This window comes from Coccinella septempunctata, chromosome 2 (assembly GCF_907165205.1).
Source record: "Coccinella septempunctata chromosome 2, icCocSept1.1, whole genome shotgun sequence".
Classification (NCBI taxonomy): domain Eukaryota; kingdom Metazoa; phylum Arthropoda; class Insecta; order Coleoptera; family Coccinellidae; genus Coccinella; species Coccinella septempunctata.
The window spans coordinates 1494071-1517627 of record NC_058190.1 but is presented as its reverse complement, the minus strand read 5'-3'; the positions used below and the strand labels follow the sequence as shown (position 1 = coordinate 1517627).

General features: G+C 38.3%; 1 protein-coding gene across 4 annotated transcripts in view; it reads right to left on the bottom strand.

The window, feature by feature from the left end:
* Positions 1-23557, bottom strand: part of LOC123306834 (DNA topoisomerase 2-binding protein 1-B) — a 66412-nt gene that overhangs the window by 20768 nt on the left and 22087 nt on the right. For 3 of the 4 annotated variants that reach the window (XM_044888993.1, XM_044888995.1, XM_044888994.1), the window contains exons 11-14: positions 22846-23262; positions 7120-7566; positions 2678-2824; positions 768-1039 (exon numbers count right to left, since the gene is read on the bottom strand). In XM_044888993.1, coding sequence (XP_044744928.1) covers positions 768-1039; positions 2678-2824; positions 7120-7566; positions 22846-23262 — 1283 coding nt within the window. The remainder of the gene's footprint in view (positions 1-767; positions 1040-2677; positions 2825-7119; positions 7567-22845; positions 23263-23557) is intronic. The other variant, XM_044888996.1, reaches the window with a different exon arrangement.

The window sequence follows — 23557 nt, the reverse complement described above, 5'->3', positions numbered from 1 at the left end:
GCTGAAAATTCTCTTTATTGGGCATATAAATCATTAGAACATCAATATTCCAAATGTTATTCCAGCTGTCGAAGCTCAATATTAGATAAAAGAGAGTTCACGCGAAACGAAAGCAAAATCAAATTGATAGGTTATGTTTAACGTCTGACGTTTCATGATGGCAGCACTTCAACTCAAATTTCATCACAACCCGTAAACGTTATATCTGACGTTATTTCTCACGTTAACGTTTACGTTCAGGCTAACGTATTGTGCACACTTCAACTCCCTATTGTGAAAATGGAAATACGCATGCGTCGTAACGTTTATAAGCCTCGACGTTATTAACGCATGAAGTTACAGATGCCTCCGTATCTCTCTATTTACCGAATTGTCGCGCATAAACAGTAGCCTACCTAAAGCTCAACTTTTTCTAACCTCGAAGATTCGAAGAACCATCAAGGGAGTCACTCTAAGGGACCGAATAAGGAGTGATGACATAAGAGCAGAATTGGGCGTACAGGATGTGGTCAGATGGGTCAGGACAGGAAATCGATTCTGGAGGGATCACGTCAAAAGAATGCCAGAAGACAGATGGGCAAAGTGGGCTAAAAATCAGAAACCGAACAAACGCAGACCTGTAGGCAGACCACCAAAAAGGTGGTACGAGAGCTGGAGTTCAGTATCGCAGGAAGATCCCGGAAGAGGGCCAAATGTACAAGATTCAACAGGACTTGGTCCTATTGAAAGAGGAAGAAGAAGAAGAAGATTCGAAGAAATCGACTTACCGTGCTCACTCGCCTCTTGGCCGGCGGCGTCGCCTTGTCCGGAAAGGAGTTGATGAACCTGAGCATCCGCTTCTTCAGGCTCCTGGACGGGTTGGGGTCGAAACAGATGCCGTAAGGGGTGTCGGGCGTGTCCACGTCCCAGGCGCACCTGGGCACCTGGGGAGATTCCGGGGTGCCGAGCAGGTTGGTCATCCTGACGGCGTTCATTATTTTCTCCACCGGCGTCACCTGGCTGTAGGGCAGGTCGTCCTCCATCCTGTCGGGCGTTTTGACTGCGGGACGAGACGAACGGAGGGTTAGAATGACGCAAAAAAATGTTCAGTTTTCGAGATATTCGAACCATTACATCGTTTGACAATCTTTTTGGTGGTCAGACTTCAAATGAAGGAATTATTCAAACTGTTTTTCGAATAGTATTCCTGGATAGATGTGCTATCGAATGTATTTCTTGATTTTGGAGCGCATGCATCGTTTTTTTTTTTTAAACAGAGATCTAACTCAAATTTCCCGTTATGTTTATTTTTTTTGTCAAGTTTGAACTAACGTGAAAGAAAAAAAAATGGTTCCTGAGTGCCAAAGTAAAAAAAACCATATTTGTTTCATTAGGATTCCGAAATGTTATAACGCACTGTACAGGGTGGGCAAATTTCGATGTGTTAGCACTACAGCTTTTAAACCAGAGGAGATAGACAGAATCTGATACCTCATCCTCGTTCACTTTTTCTGTGAAACTTACAATAGTAGTAGTGATTTTTGGCCACTTTCTTTTGTTTTCGAGTTATAAGCAAAAATTGGAAAAATAGCGGTATCGAAATAAAATTATATCTCCTCAAATACTGATGATAGAGCTCTGAAATTGAAACATTATACAGGCACTTTTTTAGTAGAATCCATTGGCGTGCTCGCCTTTTTAGCAGGATTTTTAATTACGAAGTTATGACCCAAAGTTATGTTTTTTTTAAATGAGAACACTAGTTTTCTGTGCAATTTTTTGAAAGCTTGATTTTTACTGATTTGAAAAATATATAACATCATATGGTTTGTATCAATATAAATAATAGATAATGGTCAAAAACCTTTTTTGCTCAATATTTCTATGGTTTCAACTTTTGACGAGCACAGAAAAATAGAGCTTCCTAAAACAAGAGCAGTCTCCTTTCGGCAATGTCATTCTTTCTATGCTTTCACCAATTTTCACAAAATTAGAATCGAGATATATTTAATAAATTTTCATAATAATGAAAAGACTCATAGAAGGAGACAGTGGTAATCATACGATGCTATATGTTTGTGTGCTCATCAAAATTTGAAACCAAAGAAATATTGAGAAAATAGGTTTTTGACCATTTTCTATTATTTATATTGATACAAACCATATGATGTTATCTATTTTTGAAATCAGTAAAAATTAAGATTCCAAGAAATTGTACAGAAATCTAGTGTTCCCATTTAAAAAAACATAACTTTGAGTCATAGCTTCCTAATTGAAAATCCTGCTAAAAAGGCAAGCGCGCAACTGGATTCTACTTAAAAAAGTGCCTGTATAATGTTTTAATTTCAGAGCTCTATCATATCAGTGTCAGCGGAGATAAAAATCTATTTCGAAATTGACATTTTTCCAGTTTTTGCTTATAATTCGAAAACAAAAGAAAGGTGGCCACAAATGACCACTACTCTTGTTAGTTTCTCAGAAAAAGAGAACGAGAATGGGGTATCAGATTTTGTCTATCTCCTCTGGTTTAAAAGTTGTAGTGCTAAAACATCGAAATTTGGGCTTTGAGGCCCAAAAATTTTGGGGCTGTCGACACAATCCAGATGGAAATATTAATTTATCACGGAGCTGTATGATTGGTGCATGAACACCAAATAAAAATAATTTCGAAACACTTCACAAATCGCTGTTCACTTACATGGATCTCTGGATCTCTGACTTCTTGAATCTCTTCTACCCATGTTGACTGGTCTGGGTGGTGGTATTGTGAAGGAATCTTCTGAGGTAACTTTGGGCGTCTCTACCCTAACAACGGATGAGGACGGCAAGTCCGAATCATTCATTCCTGGAAAAGTGTTTTATTGCAATTTTATTTTGTTTCAATTCAAGTTTTTTTTTATATTTTGGTCCCTGCAATGGTGGATATTGACTTTGTTGTATTATTACTTATACAGAGTGTACCAAATTCGATGTCCGGTGAAGGGATATCAGAAATTAGGAGAGCTAAAGCCTCTATTTCATAGGAAAATACATTATAACTAATGTCAGCAGTAAAATCTAGGATTATTTTGACAGTCTAGCAACTATGCTGTACTGACGTCAATTTCATTCCTAAGATAAACCCAGTATACTGTATTCACATTGTGATGAACCCCAGTTTTCTGAGGAAAATTGGAGTTCATCTTAGTGCATTTTTTCGTTTTAAATTTCCGTCTTTGAAAATATTTTAATTCTCGAATATTCCGTACGTTCATTCCGACAGGCAGAGTAAATGTAAAAAACCGCTTATCTGTATTTCACGTTGTTTTTCTTACATGCCGCTGAAGATTTCGACGTTTTTCATCTGTTGATATGCGATAAACCGGAGCTGACGATGTTTTTCATTCTTGTCGCATTCTGGAATTTTCAGATTTTTACCGTGAGAGGGGATATGCCTATAAAAGCAAATTTTCCCCCCGCGACGGTCACTTCTCGACTTTTCGACTGTTACTTCAGTTCTTCGGCTGACTTTTTGAATTTTACTTCAGTGCTTTCCTTTCGCTTGAGTGTTTTCGATTTTTCGCTTTCTAACGTGGTTTCTAACTTCGGTTATAAATTCAGTTAATTTTCGGTATTCTTTCGCCGTTGAAGAATAATCATTTTGTGTTATTTGCATCAGTGCTTAGAGTTAATTTTTTAGTTTTTCTTTTAAATCCTTTGAGTTTCGAGTGCTTGAAACAAAGGAGGTAGGTCTCCGTCTGTATCGTTCAGTTTCTTTGTTAGACCTACGCCGTTACTTCTTTAACTTTGACACTGCTGTACTGTATCGTTTCCTGTTGTATTTTATCGTTCTTTACCCTGTCCGCGTTCCGCGTCATAAGTGTTAGATCCGAAATCTCTTCTTTTCTGTCAATCATGGCGTGCTATAACCCTTGGGGCAGAGAATAAGAGATACCGCACGTAGTCAGTGAAATCCCGTAGTTGCGTTAAAAATAGACATTTTCTTCGCGGTCAGTCATGGCGTGCTAAAACCCTTGGGGCAGCGAATAAAAGTCTCGAACAGACCCGTCCTTATTGTGTTTCATTCCCGGAGAAATACAACTACACACCGATACCGTATAGCAAGTCCTTAGCATTCGTCAGTTCTGGTTGGCGCATTTTTATTGAACCGTTAATTTTTCACTACACCCGGTACAAATTTCATAAAGTGCTCGTGACCGGATAAGATTTCCCGAATGTATTTTCACTGATAGAATCACTCATATTTTATATCACACATATCTCCCTTGTACATATAATTAGTTTCCGAAGTTGTGAATAAACTTTTACATAGTTCGATTTTGACTTCTTCGTTGTCGCTACTACCCTAGACAACACCAAGCTCTGTCTCTGGCTAGCAGCTACCCTGGTAGGTTTGCTATTCTTCCTATTGAAAAGAATAGCTGGCGCTCGAGATTAAGGCTTCTCCGAGAAACGCACGTTACAACATTTATTTTAGCAGTCGGTTGGCCATGAAATAATTTTCTCAAATTTTTGTAACTAGAACGGAGTAAGGTTGGTACTCATGAAATGTCGTTAATGTCATAACGCCGTTGCCACAACTTTCATCAATTTTTATTAGGAAAATGTCGAAAGTGTTTCAAAGAGAGAGAAGACAGGGTTTCGGGAAGTGCTATTTAGAATTCAGGTCCGATCATTCAAATAGTTATACCCTGATATTCTAAAATCCACAATACGTCAGACGGTAGCGAACATATTCAATGTGAGAGAATTTATATAATGTTTCACCTGAATCTAAACGACTTATATTTCAGCTGAATATTTCCACAATCAGAAAGATTGTGAATGAAGAGGACGACAAAGAATTTCCTTCTATTGAGAGACCCAAAAAAGTGGTGGCATTTGAGAATTTTATGTTTGAGTGAATTAATGCGAAAAGTTTACTAGAGGATTTTCGATGAATGTCATCGTAGAATAAGTTCCTGAAAATTGATTTTTCTATTTTTCATTTAACTTGTTCTATACATTGTAAATGTCTTAAGTTATTAATAAATACCTAATTATTATAGCAATGTATTAAGATGCACAGCCACAAATACGCGCCAGTGGTCCTGTTAATTGTTTATTCATTTGAAATTTTTTTTCAAAGGTCAAGTTCATCTTGACTTGAAACTTCCTTTAATTCCTTTTACTTATATTGATGCAAGATGTTTTTTGGTTGAAGAATCTAACATTCTTGTAATTATCTATTAATTCCTTCTGGAGAAACCCATTCCCAACCACTGCAACATATGCATTTCATTTTCGGGTTATTATTTTTGAAATCTACAACTGATGTAACGTATTCAAACTTTAGCCAAAGAAGATAACGAATAACGAACATTAACTCTCCTCAAGCTAGTGCATATTATGATATTATACTGATCTCTTGTATTTTTCATGCAAATAACTGGATTTGGTATGCCTTCAATCAGTTTGTATAAATGTCAATTATGTTCGTCACATATTTTCCGAAGAGATTCGACATTGTGATAAAATACGTAATAACAGAAACTTTTACGTAGAACGGGCAACATAGCGTTGATTTAAAACCCAAAAATGTTTTGACAAGCTTCATAATCCCACATTTGCGCACTATACAGAGTGAAATGTGTCAAATTTCCATGGCCAACCGAGTGCTAAAATAAAAGTGAATAGAGTATAGAACGGAGTAAGGTTGGCACTCATGAAATGTCGTTAATGTCATAACGTCGTTGCCACAACTAATATAAATTTGTATCATGAAATAGTCGAAATTGTTTGAAAGAGAGAGAAGAAGGGTTTCAGGAAGTGCTATTTAGAATTCAGGTCCGCTCCTTCAAATAGTTATGCCCTAATATTCTAAAATCCACAATATGTCAGACGTTAGCGAACATATTCAATGTAAGAGAATTTATATAATGTTTCATCTGAATCTAAACGACTTATATTTATTTCAGCTGAATATTTCCACAATCAGAAAGATTGCGAATGAAGGGGAGGACAAAGAATCTCCTTCTAATGGGAGTCCCAAAAAAGTGGTGGCATTTGAGAATTTTATGTTTGAGTGAATTAAAGCGAACAGTTTACTACAGGATTTTCGATAAATGTCATCGTAGAATGAGTTCCCGAAAATTGATTTTTCTATTTTTCTTTTGTCCTAAACATTGTAAATGTCTTAAGGTACCAATAAATACCTAATTATTATTATTATATAAATGTATTAAGATGAACAGCCACAAATATGTGTCAGTTGACCTGTTAATTTTTTATTCATGTGAAATTTTTGTTCAAATGTGAAGTTCATCTTGACTTGAAACTTCCTTTAATTCCTTTTACTGATATTGATGCAATATGATTTTTTTTGAAGAATTTAACATTCTTATAATTATCTGTTAATTCCTTCGGGAGATACCCATTCTCAACCATTGCATCATATGCATTTCATTTTCGGGTTAATACTTTTAAAATCTACCACTGATGTAATGTATTCAAACTTTAGCCAAACAAGATAACGGACATTAACTCCCCTCAAGCTAGTGCATATTATGATATTACACTGATCTCTTGTATTTTCCATGCAAATAACTGGATTTGGTATGCCTCCAATCACTTTGTATAAACTTCAATTATGTTCGTCACATATTTTCCGAAGAGATTCGACATTGTGATAAAACACGTAATAATAGAAACTTTTACGTAGAACGGGCAACATAGCGTTGATTTAAAACCCAAAAATGTTTTGACAAGCGTCATAACCCCACATTTTCGTACTATACAGAGTGAAATGTGTCAAATTTCCATGGCCAACCGACTGCTAAAATTAAAGTGAATTATATGTGAATCTCAATTTTTGCTTATAACTCAAATACGGATCATCGTAGAAGGCCACGGTTTGCACCATTCTGAAAAACAACTCAGAGAGGCCGCGAATATCTATGACTTGCCGTCTGATATTTAATTATTTCGAAAAAAAGATCATCCTTGAAGATCTTTTCTTCTCGGGATGCAGTCAGTGAGCATCGTATCTGGGACACCCTGTACATCACATTCATTCTCGGTGTTAAATAAAACCTGGTTAGCAGTTGAAATTAGAGTTAGTGAGTGAAAGGAAGAGAAAACCAAGCAGGAGGTGTTATTTACCTGAATTGATAGGGGAAAGCAATGAAGAATTACCCAAAGCCCTGCCCTTTTGACTAGAAACGGACGTTTTCCTCGACGATCTAGACATGGGTTCTTCCATCCCGCTTCCCGAGGGTTTCGTACCGTCTTCTACATTTCTTTCGTCGGACCTATCTCTAGACGGTTTCGAAAAATCTTCTAAGCGAAGGTCTATCTTATCGGAATCGGACGATCTACTCGATGTTCCAGGTGTGTCTTTCAACGAAACCCCTGTAGAGTTCGTGTTGGCCGTGATGCCGAGTGCGACGTTGTAATAGTCTTTGTTGAACTCGAGCAGATGCTGCGGTACGACGTCTCTGGCCGAGATCTTCGAATATTCCATGCTTACGGATTGAGGGTTAGACGTGTTTTCTTTTTTCGAAGCCGTTTCTAATTTGCTCGACGTGACACTGCTGTCGATCTTTGAGCCTGGATACAAACAATTAAAACATTTACAGAGTGTTTCATATATAGATTAAAATTCAATCTGGGAGGACTCTGCATCTTCTGAAACTCTTTCATTCCAGCCTCTGAAACGAAATCAATTAAAAAATTGACTCTAGCGTCAATTCTTGCACTTTTTTGTCAGTAGCAAATCAGATAGAAAAAAATTGTTGCCTGACAATGAACGTCTGATATAGACTCCGAAACGTTATGTTACATAATTATTCCTTTTTTCAGTTCATTGTCAGAAAGCAACTTGATTTGCCCTGACAAATAAGTACAAGAATTTAGGAAGGAGCAAATCAATTATTTAAATTTTTTCAATTGATTTTGTTTCAGAGACTGGAAGTGAAAACCCTAAAGAGTTTCAGGAGGGTTTCATATCTAAATGTACGCAATTCAAGTGCGAGTAGAAGACACCCAGAAGATCGCCAATCACCTTATAGGGCTCATAGGGTCCATATTTTCCGAGAACAATAAGTTTGGTACCACCCAGGCTATACAGGGCGTGTCTTTGACTCGTACAAATATTTTAACACTAGATTTCCGAGGTAAAAAGAAACCCTTTCCATTCCTAGTCATTCGCTTGACAAGAGAAGACGTGCTACAGTGCTCCTAGTGCTATAAAAGAGAAAGCGTACGAGAAAGTCGAAGTGTCACAGTGCCGTAAAAGTGAAAGCGGAGGTGAAAGTGCCCACTAACCAAGCTACGGAATATTTGATTCCGTCTGTGAAGTTTGTGTAGGTTCTATATTTGTTATCGGAATTTTAATTCGTTAAAATTTTCAAAGTTGGTGTTTATTTATTTATTTATTTATTTATTTATTTATAAATAGGAACCCTTACAGGAAAATACCCACTTACAAGGGTTCACAGAATAAGAACAAGAATTTTACAAGAAGAAAATGAGAAAACAATATATAGGTATACAAGCAGCTCCAATTTTAAAGATCCCCAACATCTGATCCGAACAAAAAAAAAACGAAATTCAACAGTCAAAAAAGCACAGGAAATCCCATCTTACGGGATGCGGAATAAACAAGAGTTAATACTCCTCCTAAAACCAGTCATCGATACATCAAATATGTCAATTTTACCCAAATATGTATTATAAAAGCGCATCATCCTCAAAAAAACAGAGTTGTAAAACAATGAGGTGCGAGCCCTAGGAACGGAGAAAAGCGCCCTCTGTCGGGTGTTGACGCTCGGAATATTGAATGTTATAAAATTAATAAGTGGAAAATTGAAATTGTTACTCAAAATTCGATAAAGAAAAATTCCATCAGAGACCATTCTCCTCCGCTCCAGGGTCGACATCTTATGCAGCACTAAGCTGGCTTCATAATCTAGTTGACACGGATGACGGCACCTATAGTTAAGATTCTTTATGAATTTTCTTTGTACACTCTCCACTCTATCAACATATTTATAATAGAAAGGTGACCAGATCGGCGTTGCATATTCTAGAGTGCTCCGCACTAAACTGAAATAAAGGGTCCTCAAAGCAGTCACATTTTGGAACTGCTTTGTCACCCTTAAGATGAATCCAAGCATTCTGAAAGCCCTTGCGACAATATGCTCCACATGCGCATCAAACGATAATTTAGAATCCAATACTACGCCGAGATCCCTGACCCTGGTCACTTTGCCAATCGCTCTTCCTTCAATAGAAAGTGGATGATCTATAGGATTCGTATTTTTCGTGAAGCTGATATGGTTACATTTTTCTATATTCAAAGTAAAGTATCTACCAGAGCAAAACCTGGAAAACCGATCAAGGTCTTCCTGAAAACCAACAGAATCCCCCCGTGAGCAAATGCGCCTGAAAATCTTGAGATCGTCCGCATACAGCTCGTAATAGGTGTTCAAAAAACATAAAGACACATCGTCAATATACATGGCAAAAAGAAGGGGACCCAAATGAGAGCCTTGAGGTACTCCTGAAGTAACATCTGCCACATCCGAGGAAACACCGTTCACCACAACGTATTGTCTTCTATTAGATATGTAAGTCTCAAGCCATCTCGACAAAGATCCCACTATTCCAAACGAAGAAAGAATCCCAATAAGAGTTCCATGGTGCACCTTGTCAAACGCCTTGGCCATGTCGGTATAAACCGCATCGACCTGTATACCCAAGTCGAAACTCTCTGAAAGGAAATGCATGTAAGGAGCTAAATTAGTTAAAACCGACCTGCCCCTGAAGAATCCATGCTGGTTCACAGTGATTCCAGGCCCAATGAAATGAAACAGTTGATCGGTAACAATCGATTCAAATATCTTACCAAAGTGGCTTAGAATAGAGATTGGCCTATAATTAACTATATGATTATTTTTACCACCTTTATGAACAGGGACAACTTTTGCAAGTTTCCATTTTTCAGGAAATAGGCCTTGTTGAATTGATTGATTGAAAATTAGATGTAGTGGTTCAACCAAGCTGTCAATACATGATTTTATGAAAATGGCTGGAATCTGATCAGGACCTGAACCTTTGTTGGTACTGAGGGTTTCAATTTTCTTCACAATATCTGAGAACTCGATTTGATTTATGGACACACATCCTAGCCCTCTGGAGCGAGTCTCATCGATCTCACAAATAATTGGCTTATTGGGATCCTCATACACTCCGGTAAAATACTTCATAAATGCATTCGACACCGTCACATCAGTATCATAGGTCACGCCATCATGAATCAAAGATTCCGGGATATTATTTTTTTTTCTGACCTCAGAAACATATGACCAGAAATGCTTGGAGTCTCTTGTAATATTAATCTCGATTTGAGACATATGTTCGGAATAATCTTTGTTGATAGAGCGTTTACATTGTTTACGCAATGCGACAAAATTTTCATAATCATAACTACTTTTAAATTTTCTATATCTATTATGTGACCTATTCTTCTCGCGAATCAGATTTATTGTATTCACAGAATACCATGATGGAAATTTATTTTTTACAATTTTACGGCATGGTACGAACATTTGTATGGCAGCATTGATTATGTTATAAAAAGCCTCTACATTATCATTCACGTTATCGTAAGCAAGTAAAGACCTCCAATCAATGGATGAGATATAATCATTTATTGCAGTATAATCTGCTTTGAAAAAGTTATGAACTGAACGAGACTTCACAGAGGACGCAAGTCCTCCGCATATATTCATGTGGACTTCAAATGCCGGATGATGACTATCTTCTTTCACAAAAGGTAAATTACTTCGAATGACACTCACGTCATTAAAAGAAGTCAGAAAAAGATCTAAAATTCTGTTACTCGCATTAGAAATGTTGTTAAACTGAAGAAGTGCATTATAAGATAAAAAGTCACTGAGGGCAGTGTAGGCATCACCCTGAACCACATCAGATATGAATCCTCCATTTAGCGAGTCCTCCTTCCACGAACACAACGGAAGGTTAAAATCACCAACCAATACAAAAATGTCATCACAATGTTTTTCAATTAAAGCAGTCACCTTGTCGAAGAAATGTATGTAGCCCTCGGGACGAGTATCGGGCGGTATGTAGCACACACCGATGAATACATTCTGGTTTCCTGCTACATTACTCAACTTCAGCCATACATCTTCTATTATGGAGGATTTGGAGAGTAAGACCTCCTGGGCTTGTATGGTTTTATCAACTGCTATGAAAACGCCACCACCGTCTTTTTTAACATCGACTTCCCGGTCCTTGCGGAAGAGGTTGTATTTATTAGAGATAAATTCAGCATCACCGATTCTGTCGTTGAGCCAAGACTCGGTAACACAAATTATTTCACAAGAACAATTTAACGAAGATTTAAGAAATTCCAATGTCTTGGTCCGCAAACCCCTGCAGTTCTGATAAAACAAAGATAAATTATAACCCATTTAAAAGAGAAACTAAACAACTTATGGGCAACTGGGGTCTCCCCCAAGGAACTACTTCGACAGTTTCTCCAAATCACTTTCACCGACAATATGAACTATCTTAGAAGAGTCATTCTGTCTCAGCAAAACTCTACTTTCTTGAATCCAACAGTACTTGTAATTATGACTTTTAGAAAATTGTTTAGCCAAATAAAACAATCTTTTATTGAATCCAGTTAGAGACTCATTTATATAAATCTTCTGCTCCGAGCTCACAAAGCCCACATCATTCGCTCCGAGGTTTTTACCAGATCTCCTATACGCTCTCAAAAAATCGTCCCTTGACGTCTTGTTTCTAAAGTTCACAATAATTGGTCTTGGCTTTTTCTCACTTTTGGGCATAGAATGAACCCTGTAACAGCCCTCAATAGAAGTCTCCGGATTTGGAACGTTTATTTTTGTTGATATATCCTTTATAATTGACAAAACGTTTTCATTCCTAGCCTCAGGAACGCCAACTACTTCAAGGTCCTTATTCTTGAGCTCCTGCCGGAGCGTATTCATTTCAGTCTTCATTCTCTCATTATCAGCTTTCAGAGATATTATTTCAGAATCATGCTGATCGAGTTTATTATACAAGCTTTCGAAGCTTTTAATTTTTGATTCAAAATCGTGAAGCTTTTCGCCATAAAAATTGAGGGATCTAGAGAATTCAGTCTGCTGTTTATTAATGGCAGAAAGTTCCGCCATGATCATATCCAATTTCTTCTCCACATTTGAAATATTCACAGACGGTGTGACATCGCCGCCACTGCAATTCGCACATACCCATTTAATTCCTCCATTATCGGTTGAAGTTTTAAGAACATCTGAAGATATTCCGATACATGCAAGATGCGCCTCACCGCGACACAAAAAACACGGCACAGCTGGTCTATTTCTACTCACGGAAGAATCGCAAGACAGGCAATTTGCGGGCATATTTCCACGGCACCTGATTTCGGTTGACTGACCGGTAATAATTAGGGAAAATTTTACAATTAAACCCTAGAACAACAGTGTTTAATATGGGGCACTTCCCGAAAACAACACAGAAAGTAATATGCTATTCAACGAGCAGTCGTAAGGATTATTTCACGACGAAAAACACAGGAACAAACGAAAAACATACGGAGCTCGAATAAACACGTCCTCTCATCTCTCCTATCACCTAACTTTTTTGGTGTTCATCCTAAGTGTCCAGAGAATTTTTTTCTCGTTGGTACTGCAGAAAACATCAGGTGAGCTTATTTTTCGTATCTCTTTTCTGATTTTTCCCATAGCGTATAAAACATTCGGCTTTATACCAAAGTTTTATATTAGACTATTCCAGTGAAGATTTCTGAATATTTTATTATTTTCAAATTGTTTGATATTTTGAGATTTTTGAGTATAAAACCATGTCAGAAACCTCAGATAATGAGGGTTCCTACATGGAAGCGACCGATGCTGAAGAATTCAGCGAAGGCGAACACGAGGAGCTTGTAAGGCTCAAAGAAGAGAATGGGCAGTTGAAGGCTCAAATAAATAAACTGACTGAAACCGTGTCTCAGTTGGTCGGGGAGATAAGTATCTTGAGAGAGGAAGTTAACAAGAATAAAGCGCCTCAATCCCCTAGTTTTGCTGAAATTGCAAAATAGATTACGGCACAGAAATCCCCCACATTTGCAGAAACTGCAAAGCCGGTAGCGGTCCCCAAAAATTCCTCCAAACAGGAAGTAGCTCCAGAACCGGAAAAGAAGAAAAATCTTGCAACTCAAGTTGCTAAAACCCAGAACGCGCCCCCAACTAAACGCGCGCGAAAAGAAAGCTCCTCTTCTGATGAGGAGACTGTCAAGAAGGCAACGGAAGTGCCTAAAAGAGATAAAATTCCACCCATCACGATGATGGGCACCTCAGATTGGGTAGAGATATCTAAAGCTCTCTACACGGTATAAAAATCATCGCGTCAACCGTAGATGATTTTTGAAAAATCACTACATTCTTCGAGCAGCATGGTAAAGAATTTTTTACCTACCAAATGGAGGAGGAGAAGAAGATATATGCCGTCATTAGGCATTTACCAATCGACGCTGATATTGCGTTGATTAAGGACGACCTGATATTCCAGGGAATATCAGACGCTGAGGTGTCCAGAATGACATCGACAATGACAAAGAAGCCAATACCTCTCTACCTGGTTAAAACCCAGAAAAAGGAAATCTTTGAAGTGAAGTGACTCTACAACCTCTGTATTGTGGTTGAACATAAAAAGAGGCCTGAAAGTCCAAGCCAGTGCTTTAGGTGCCAAAGGTACGGACATGCACAAAACAAATGCTCCTTCCCGTGGAGATGCGTGAAGTGCTCAGGAAGTCATAGCAGCAATGACTGCACACTCACCAGAAAAGGTGAAGAGAGAAATGCCACATGCGTCTTATGTGGAGAAGAGGGTCATCCAGCTAGCTACAAAGGATGTAGCGAGTTCAAGTTGGTGACCAGAAAGAAGAATTCCCGAAAATCAGTTGAACAGAAAAAGAAGGTAACAAAAACAACAACTTCTGAACAAAAAATTCAGGAAGTAGCGAAGACCCAACCTACAGAGCAGGAAAAGAAGAGGGAAACTCCAAAACCCGTCCAGAAAAAAGAAGGACAGAAAAAACTTACAATGAAACAGGCTGTGAACAGTCAACAGGAGAAGAAAAAGATATCTGAATCAGCCGATGATTTAGATATCTTCACAGAAAAAATTTTCAACAAGATAATGTTGAAAATTGAGAGGGAAATGGAGAAAAAACTCCAAGCATTATTCAGTAAACTGAATTAATGGTCCTTACGGATATTAGGAAGAAATCCCTCAAGATAATCTCGTGGAACATAAACGGGATCAACACTCGGAAAGCCGAGATAGAAGAAATAATATCAGAAAGACAACCTGATATTATAGCCCTACAGGAAACAAGAATAAACCGGAACAGAAGACTGAATTTCATGAATTATGAAACATATAGATGTGACAGAATTACAAACACCGGAGGAGGAGTAGCAATATTGGTGAGAACAGATCTGAAACACTACTTTAAAAGTAGATCCGACGAAACACAAGGAAAAACAGAAAAAGTGACGATTGTTGCCGAATTAAATCGACAAAGAGTCGAAAGCGAATGCTTGGCCTCATTTTTAGGGCGTGTCGTGATTTTGAGGATCCCAACTGTTTTACTGTCCTCTTCAATTCGTTTGTTCGCTCCAGGCTTGAGTATGGATGTATTGTCTGGGGTCCAATATACAACGTTCACGTCGATCGACTGGAATCTGTTCAGAGGCAATTCTTAAAGTTCTTGGCATTTAGGTTGGATGGAGTTTACCCGCCTCGGGGTTTTGACCATAACACGCTTCTGAATAGGTTCTCGTTCTTGTCTTTAGAGAACAGAAGAATCTACTGCCAATGTCTTGTCCTCTTCAAGCTGCTCAATTTCTATATGGATTGCCCTGATTTGCTGGCGCCAAGCTAAATTTTCGTATTCCGCGCAATGGTAGTAGACTTCAGCAGGTGATGTACCTTCCTAAACCCAGGACTAATATGATGATTAAATCACCTCTATATGCTATATGTCGACAATTCAATGGTATATGTGCTGATGTTGATGTCTTCAATGATAGTGTGCGTGCCTTTAAGCTAAAACTGAGGGAATTGCTGCATCTTGGGCAGATGCATCATTAGCCTGTAAATTTTTAATTTTTTTTTTGTAAATGTAACTCTGTTGTATATCAACCTTGTACTTGTATGGTCTTTATAATTGGGAGAACCTCCTGTTTAGACGAATAAACCTTTTTTTTTTTTTAAAATAACCTCGGCGTATAAGCCACCACAAAACAATCTATTGGAAGAAGAGATAAACAACATGTTGGAAAGGATCAAACCCGAAAATCTCCTTCGGAGATTTCAACTGTAAATCCCCATTATGGAATAGCATAACAGAGAATAGAAATGGCAAAAAACTCAAGGATTTCGCCGAAAAACAAAATGCCATAGTTATTGGACCAGAGCTACCGACATATCTTGCTTTTGGAAGAGGAATACCAGATGTAATAGATATCGCGATATTGAAAAATATAACTCAAGAATTCTCGATTGAAACTTTGGAAGATGGAACCTCAAACCACAATCCCGTGGAATTGACAATTGGAGAAGAACCAAGAGAAAAACTGTTGGAAATAAGAGAATATACCAATTGGACTAAATACAGCCGTTTAATACAATCGGAAATAACAGAAATTCCAACAATAAACACTCCAGACGATCTGGAATGTGCGGTTGATAAACTGGAAGAGATTATATTGAAAGCTTACGAAAAAAGCACGAGAAGAGTGAAGAGACCAGCACCAAGTCATCCGCATGGCGATACGCCTAAAGAAGTAAAAGATCTTATACAAGAAAATCGAAGACTTAGAAGAATATATAGGATGAACAAAAATGATCTAAATAGAAGGAACCTTAACCGACATAGCCAAGTTCTGAAAAATGCCCTGAAAGATCTAAGAACAAGCAGATGGAACAAGAGGGTTCAAGAACTGAATACAATCGATCATTCTGCATGGAGAATGCAAAAAAGCCTACGAGGAGAAAAGACTAAAATTCCACCCCTACACGGAGAAAGGGGAATGGCTTATACCAATACTGATAAGGCAGATGCATTGGCGGACTCGATCGAACGAGAATCGAGAATAAATTACAGGATAGACGACGATAATGAAGATTTGGAAGAACTGGTTGAAGAAAATGATGAAGAAATGGATGAATTACCAGCGACTGCTGAAATAGACAAGCCAACATCGCCAAATGAAATCAGGGAAATAATAAGAAGTTTGAAGAAGAGGAAAGCTCCCGGAAGCGATAAAATAACGAATGTTATGTTAAAGAAATTACCTAGAAAAGGTATAGCCGCTCTAACAAATATCGCGAATGGAATTATGAGGACAGATCACTACCCAGAAAAATGGAAAACAGCAGAAGTCATAGTATTCAATAAACCATTCAAAGAGAAGAAGTTTCCACAAAACTATAGACCGATAAGTCTACTGCGGCGTTAGGATAAGTAGTAGAAAGAATTATCGCCACGAGGCTAAACGAGGAAACCGAAAATCTGGAACTAATACCACCAGAACAGTTCGGATTCAGAAGAGAGCATTCAACAGAACAACAATTATTAAGGCTCACAAAGTACATAACAGAGGGATTCCAAAATAAACAAGCTACAGGTCTCGTTTTACTAGACGTCGCCAGAACATTCGACAGAGTATGGCATGAAGGATTAATATATAAGATGAGATGTGCTTGATATTCGATCAAAATATGCAAGTTGATCAGGAATTATCTCAAAAATAGAATATTTTACGTAAAAGTGGGAGGAGAATGCTCCTCAACAAGAGATATAGAGGCTGGAGTACCCCAAGGATCAGTACTTCGGCCACTTCTGTACAACATATACATCCACGATATTCCAAAAAATCCAAGAACCATGCTAATGTTATATGCTGACGACACAGGCATAGCAACTCGACACCGCAACCCAGAAGTAATAGAACGAGTTCTACAAGAGACGATTGACGAAACAAATGACTGGTGCATAAAGTGGAAAATCAAGCTCAATGGACAAAAGAGCCAAGCAATATTACTACAGAAGAGAAGACTGCGACCCACAACGAAACTGGATGTTGACGGCGAAGAAAAATGAAGCCAAATATTTAGGAATAACGCTTGACAAAGGACTTACCTGGAAAAGTCATATCAAACAAAGCAATCGACAAAACGAAAGCAGCGATGAATAGACTCTATCCTCTGATAGGAAGAAGAAGCCACATGTCGACAGAGACAAAATTGAAGATAATCAAAGCCGTTGCTAGGCCTCAACTGACTTATGGATCAGTTGCCTGGGGTTTCACGGCAAAGAGCCATATCAAAAGAATTCAGGCCACTGAAAACAAGCTGCTACGATGTGCAATAGATGCACCTTGGTTTGTCAGGAATAGACAGATTTATAAGGACCTGAAATGGGAAACCATAACGGAATTCATGAACAGAAAAGCAGAGAAATTATTCGAAACAGCGAAAAACCATCCGAATCAAGAACTCAGCAGACTAGTGGACTACGACCCAGAGGAAGACAAAAGGAGAATGCGAATTTACCGAAGGAGACCAAGAGATCAATTAAAAAGAGATTAAAATAACAACAGAAACTTATTGAAAAATTCAATAAAGTGTTAATCCAATAGAGGATAAACACACAAATTCCAGCACGATAGTGTGCGAGAAGAAAACCGACCAAGAGATGAACGGTTTATAGGCAAATGCCCGGAACCAAAATTCAAGAAGCAGTAGGGTTTTTAGTGGGTCTCGAGCTCAGGAGAGTGAGAAACCCCACACTGTTCCCCCTCAGGAGATGAGGGCGGTTCGTCTGTCTTGCAGATTTTCCCCCTGCTACACCAAAAAAAAAGAAACCCTTTTTTTCTTTACCATTTTTTCCGATTCGGCGCTTATTAAAAGATATAGCCCTTTCGAGTTTTTTTAATGAGCTGTGCCACCCCTGGAAAAACAAAATCACATTCAGAATAACTAGCTAAATCTGTGACACTACACATCTATGGATCTTTCAAACAGAGTTGTATTCAGCCAAAGTACCTAAATTTTCAAATTCCATAGATACTTGCATACGTGCATTATACGAGAAAATATAAAGAATACTTTTATTTTACAAAACGTTGAAATATTCATTCGATAGAGTCCAACTCAGTTTCAAGAGTTGGGTTCTTTGAGAAAACTGGAAGACATGGATGATATCGAAAAAGATTTATCAAATAAATGAAAAACTATATTCTGAAATTCATTTCATTCGATGAAACCGTTTGTGCGATACAACTTCACAACTAAAAATAAATTTTTTTATGGTTTTTCAACAGCCTGTATCTTTTAAACCGAGCCGAATCGGAAAAAATTTTATAGGAAAAAAGTGTTTCTTTTGACCTCAAGAATCTATCTATATGCTAAAAAATATTTGTACGAGTCAAAGACTCGCCCTGTATATAAAAAATGTCATTGAACAATGTTCCTTATATGTCTGTTTGTCTATGCGCGATAATCTTCAGATTTGCCCAAATCACATTCACGGAACTTGGAATGTTGAAAAAGTAGGAATACTTCAGACCATAAAAAGTTAAGTACAGAAGATTAAAGAAGACTAGATTCGAGTCAAGTAGAGTAGTATAGAGTACAGTGTAGTGACTTTAGAACACAGTGTCCACAATAACGTTCTCAAAAAACGCCATTTTTAGAGAAAATATCTTTTTGTTTAAGTTGTATGTTCATGCAATTTTCGTTTTTGTTCTATTTGGAATATGAAGCTCATTTTAGTGAAAGGTGAGAATAATTCTACATGTACAGGGTGAGTCAACAGTGGGCGATCGGTCGATAACTTTTATAAATTTTGAACTAGACTCCATTCACAACAAGTACTAGATCCATAGCCAGGGTCGTCGGAGTGAGTCACAGTAGAGTTTAGAAGACACTAGGACAAGAGTAATAGGGAATACTTCTTCTGACGAAAATGATGTTTTTTTATGAAATATCTTTTTAACGTCACATTTTTGAAATAACCATTTCAACTGTTTCCTAAAAAAAAATTATTTTAAGCACTTAAAAATGAAAAATAAAAATGGGTATTTAAAATTTAAAGCGTTTCATGTGGATTGCAAAAGTTGGCAACATCGATTGAAATATGCCTTGATAATAAAGGACAACAAATACATTATCTTGATGAGATAGACAAAGATGGGTGTCTATGAAGTCTGCGACGAACGAGGAAGGTCGTAAAATTTTATGTGATTATTATGGCCGGTTGCAATTGAAGCTCGCCAGTAATTACGCGCCTGTAGATCAACCAGCTGTTATTTTATAAACAAGCTGATCGGACAGTGTTCTTTTCATTGTCTTGTTGCACTGTTTCCAAATCGTAAACTCCGCACAAAGCGATTTAAATCTTAAAACCCCATATTTGAAGGATGATTTTGAATAGTTTCCGCGGTAAATTTGAAAAAATCATGAATGAAACTCATAATTATTCAGTTTAAACTTGCATATGCAGTGATAACCCAAATTGAGGAGAATTCTCCATTGTACCCCTACCATTTCCAGAAAGTTCAAGCACTCTAACCAGAAGACCATCCTCGAAGAAAAGAATTCTGCCTGTGACTTTTAAATCACCAATATCTAACAACATCCATTCTGTTTACTGACGAAGCCACTTTCACAAGAAATGGAGTAAACAATTTCCATAATGAACATGTATGGTCTACAGAAAAATCTTCACGCTCTGACTGAATCCATATGGCATCGTGATTCATCACAGGTGATATATCCTAAAAGTCAGATACTACGATCCAGAGCGATATTGAGATATTGATGCCCAAGGCTATTGAATGATTTTTTATATACATTGCGCAAAAAAATTAACGCACATTATGGAAACCTCAAATTTATTTTACAACTGAAGGTGTTTTCAATGATAATTATTTTTATCAGAATTATGCATGCATATGTTATCCACTATCAACGGTTTTCTTCAATACAGATGTTTTTTCCCAGCAGGAATAAAAGAGATGATATTATCAGATTTTGAATGTATTGGCTCCATTCTAAAATCAGTTGTTCTCGATCAATTCTAGTGATCAATAGTTTTTCTTTCGGTTGATTTTCTACACTCGATCGCTATGCAACGCGAAACAAGCAATTTGACCCAAGAGGAATGTGCCCAAGCGGTAGTTTTGCGAGAAGAAGGGTGGACATGCACAAGAATTGCAGAAAGGTTTGGAGTTTTCCATACAAGTGTGTCCAGAATGTTGCAGCGATTCAGGGAGACAGGTATGAATGTCCGAAGACCAGGACAGGGTAGACCACGGGTAACAACCGCCATTCAAGAACGTTAGTTGAGAGTTTCTTCATTGAGACAACGGTTTGCAACCGCTCGCCTCCTTCAAATTCAGCTTGAGCAAACTCATGAGGTGCAAATTAGCACTCAGACAACAAGAAATCGCCTCAGAGAATATGATTTAAGGCCTCGTGTCGCGGCAAGAGGCCCAGCTCTTACCCCAGCCCATCGAAGGGCGCGTTTGGATTTTGCGAGAGAGCATATCCATTGGGAAGAGGCCAATTGGGAAAGAGTTCTCTTCACAGATGAGTTTAGATTCTGCCTCTACCATTGTGATCGACGTTCCCTTGTATACAGACGTCCACATGAAAGATATGCTCAGTGCAATTGACTGAATACTACTGGTTTCGGGGGAGGATCGATTATGGTATGGGGTGGAATATCTTTGACTGCTCGCACAGACCTAGTGGTCGTTGATAATGGAGCTATGAATGCTGATAAGTATATAGGGAACATTCTTGAAGAGCATGTAGTGCCATTTGCCCCATACATTGGTGAAAATTTCATTTTTATGGACGATAATGCCAGACCCCATCGTGCTGGCATCGTTCAGGAGTATTCTGGGAAATCTGGGAAGGATTAGATCAGAACATTTTAAGATCACTCATTTTGAGTATGAACCGTCGTTGCCGAGCTGTAATTAACGCAAGGGGTGGAAATACCAAGTAATAAATAACTTATCACTATTTCAGTATTTGGAAAATTGTTTATTTCTCTTCTTTCACATAAGATTCGGTAAAAACTTGAATTTTTCTTCCATTTAATGTGTCTTGTTTCGTTCAAAACCTTCCCGAGAGAACATAAAAAATAAGTTATAAAGTCAATGTAGAGTTAACTTTCATTAAAATTGAGATTTTCAGAATGTGCGTTAATTTTTTGCGCAGTGTATTAAATATTTTTTATGAGCAACTGCGAAATGATCTCTTTAAATGAGTTCTCCCACCTGTCAAAAAAAAGCCTCACTTTAAAAAAACACCGTATGTTTTTACGAGGATGTATTGTTATCTAGTTAGCCTAGACCAGTTTCATGAATAAAAAAAATATAACGTTACCGTAGCAACGAACAATAACTCATTAGAAGTGACATTGTGAAGTTTGAGGTCAAAAAAGTAAACCAGAGTTACGCAATAAATGAATAGAAAGAAGATGTCCACCGAAATTGTGAAAATCCAAAAATTGGAATATCGAACCATCACCAAGTACCTGTATTTAAAAGGGTTAAGAGGTGAGCAGATTTTCGAAGATATGCTTGATACCCTTGGTGGTCAGTGTCCTTCGTATGCGACCGTGAAAAATTGGACTGCAAGTTTCAAAAGAGGTAAATTTTCCATTGAAGGTGATGACCGATCGGGAAGGCCAGTTTCTGTGTCAGTCCCCGAAAATATCGATGCAGTTCATGACATGATTTTATCAGACCGTCGAATTAAGCTAAAACGCACTGAATATTTCATACGAACGCGTTCATCATATAGTTCACGGCAATTTGGACATGAGAAAAATTGCTGCAAAATGGATCCCCGAATGTTTGAATGTTGACCAAAAGCGTGCAAGTGTAGAAGCATCGCGTTCGATCTGTGTTCGATTTTAAAACGATGTAGACTTCTTAAACCGAATTGTAACTATGGATGAGACTTGGTTACATTTCTACGATCCAGAAACAAAGCAACAATCGATGGAATGGCGACACTCTGGTTCTCCAAGACCTAAGAAGTTCCGTGAAAAGTTCTTGCTTCAGTTTTTTGGGATTGTCATGGAGTAATCATGATTGATTTTTTGGATATGGGTAGAACAACAACCGAAGATTACTATTCGACATTATTGACCACTCTACGGGAAAAAATTAATGAGAAAAGACGCGGAAAGCTATCCAAAGGTGTTTTGTTTTTGCAGGACAACGCCCCTGCACACAAATCTCATGTTGCTATGCAAAAAATTCGTGATTTAGGGTTTGAATTACTAGAACACCCCCCTTATTCACCAGATTTGGCTCCATCCGACTATCATGTCTTTCCCCAAGTGAAAAAAATTTTAAAAGGTCGTAAATTTTCTTCCAACGAGAAGGTAATAAAAACTGTGAAGTTCTGGTTTACAGAGCAAGAAAAAACATTTTTTTTTTAAAGGTCTAGAGACGTTGCAGGTTCGCTGTAATAAATGTATCCAATTTAAAGGGAATATGTTGAGTAATAAAATATTTTGACATTGAAATTTTGTTTGGTTCTATAGTAGTCTAAGAATTTTTCAATGTATCTAGGCCGAATCTGAAAAAAATTGTAAAGGAAAAAAGTGTTACTTTCGACCTCAAGAATCCACACACGTACAAGCCAAAGACTCACCCTGTATACCATGCGTAACCGAATTAATGCAGTGAGACGAAAGCACCAAGCGAAAAAAAAACCAACTATCAACAAACTCACCAGCGTCGGACACCAGATAGTCCCGTTCGGGCAACCTAACCTCGCTCCTCGCGCATCCGACCAGCCAATCCTGGGTGACGGCCGGCAGTCGCCACTTGACCGCGCCCGCGTACTTCTTACCCTTGGCCTCGGCGATCACCAGATGGGTGGAGCCGAGCACGTTCCTCTCGACGGAGGTGATGCGGCAGAACTGCTCCTGCGACACGCCGCCCAGCATGACGATCAGCGACGACAGGAAGTTGCGCTCGTAGCCCATGTAGCCGCTCACGGTGACCACGCAGTCCTCCAGTACGGTGGGGTTGACGACGTGTAGCGGTCGGTGGTAGTAGGCGATAGGCAGTATCTGTTCTTCCGTGATGCAGTCGTATATCCACAGGTCGTTTATCGTGATGTTCTCGTCGTAATCTAGGGGGTCGCCTGATGAAAAGGATGTATTCGATTAGTTTTTACGAGGATATACTGCAAAGAGAGATGTTTATTCCGTATTGAAAAAATCTACTTGACCTTGAAATCGGACTCCAAGGTAAGTTAAAGGCCAAGTGGAGTACACAAGGTCCGACGATTGCGCTGAAGCCTTCGAACGACTGAAAAAGGCTTTGGTCACAGCTCCAGTTCTGAGTTACGCAAGGGCTGAAGGTAAATTTGTGCTCGACACCGACGCCAGTAATACAGCCATTGGCGGCGTTCTATCGCAAGTTCAGGATGGACAGGA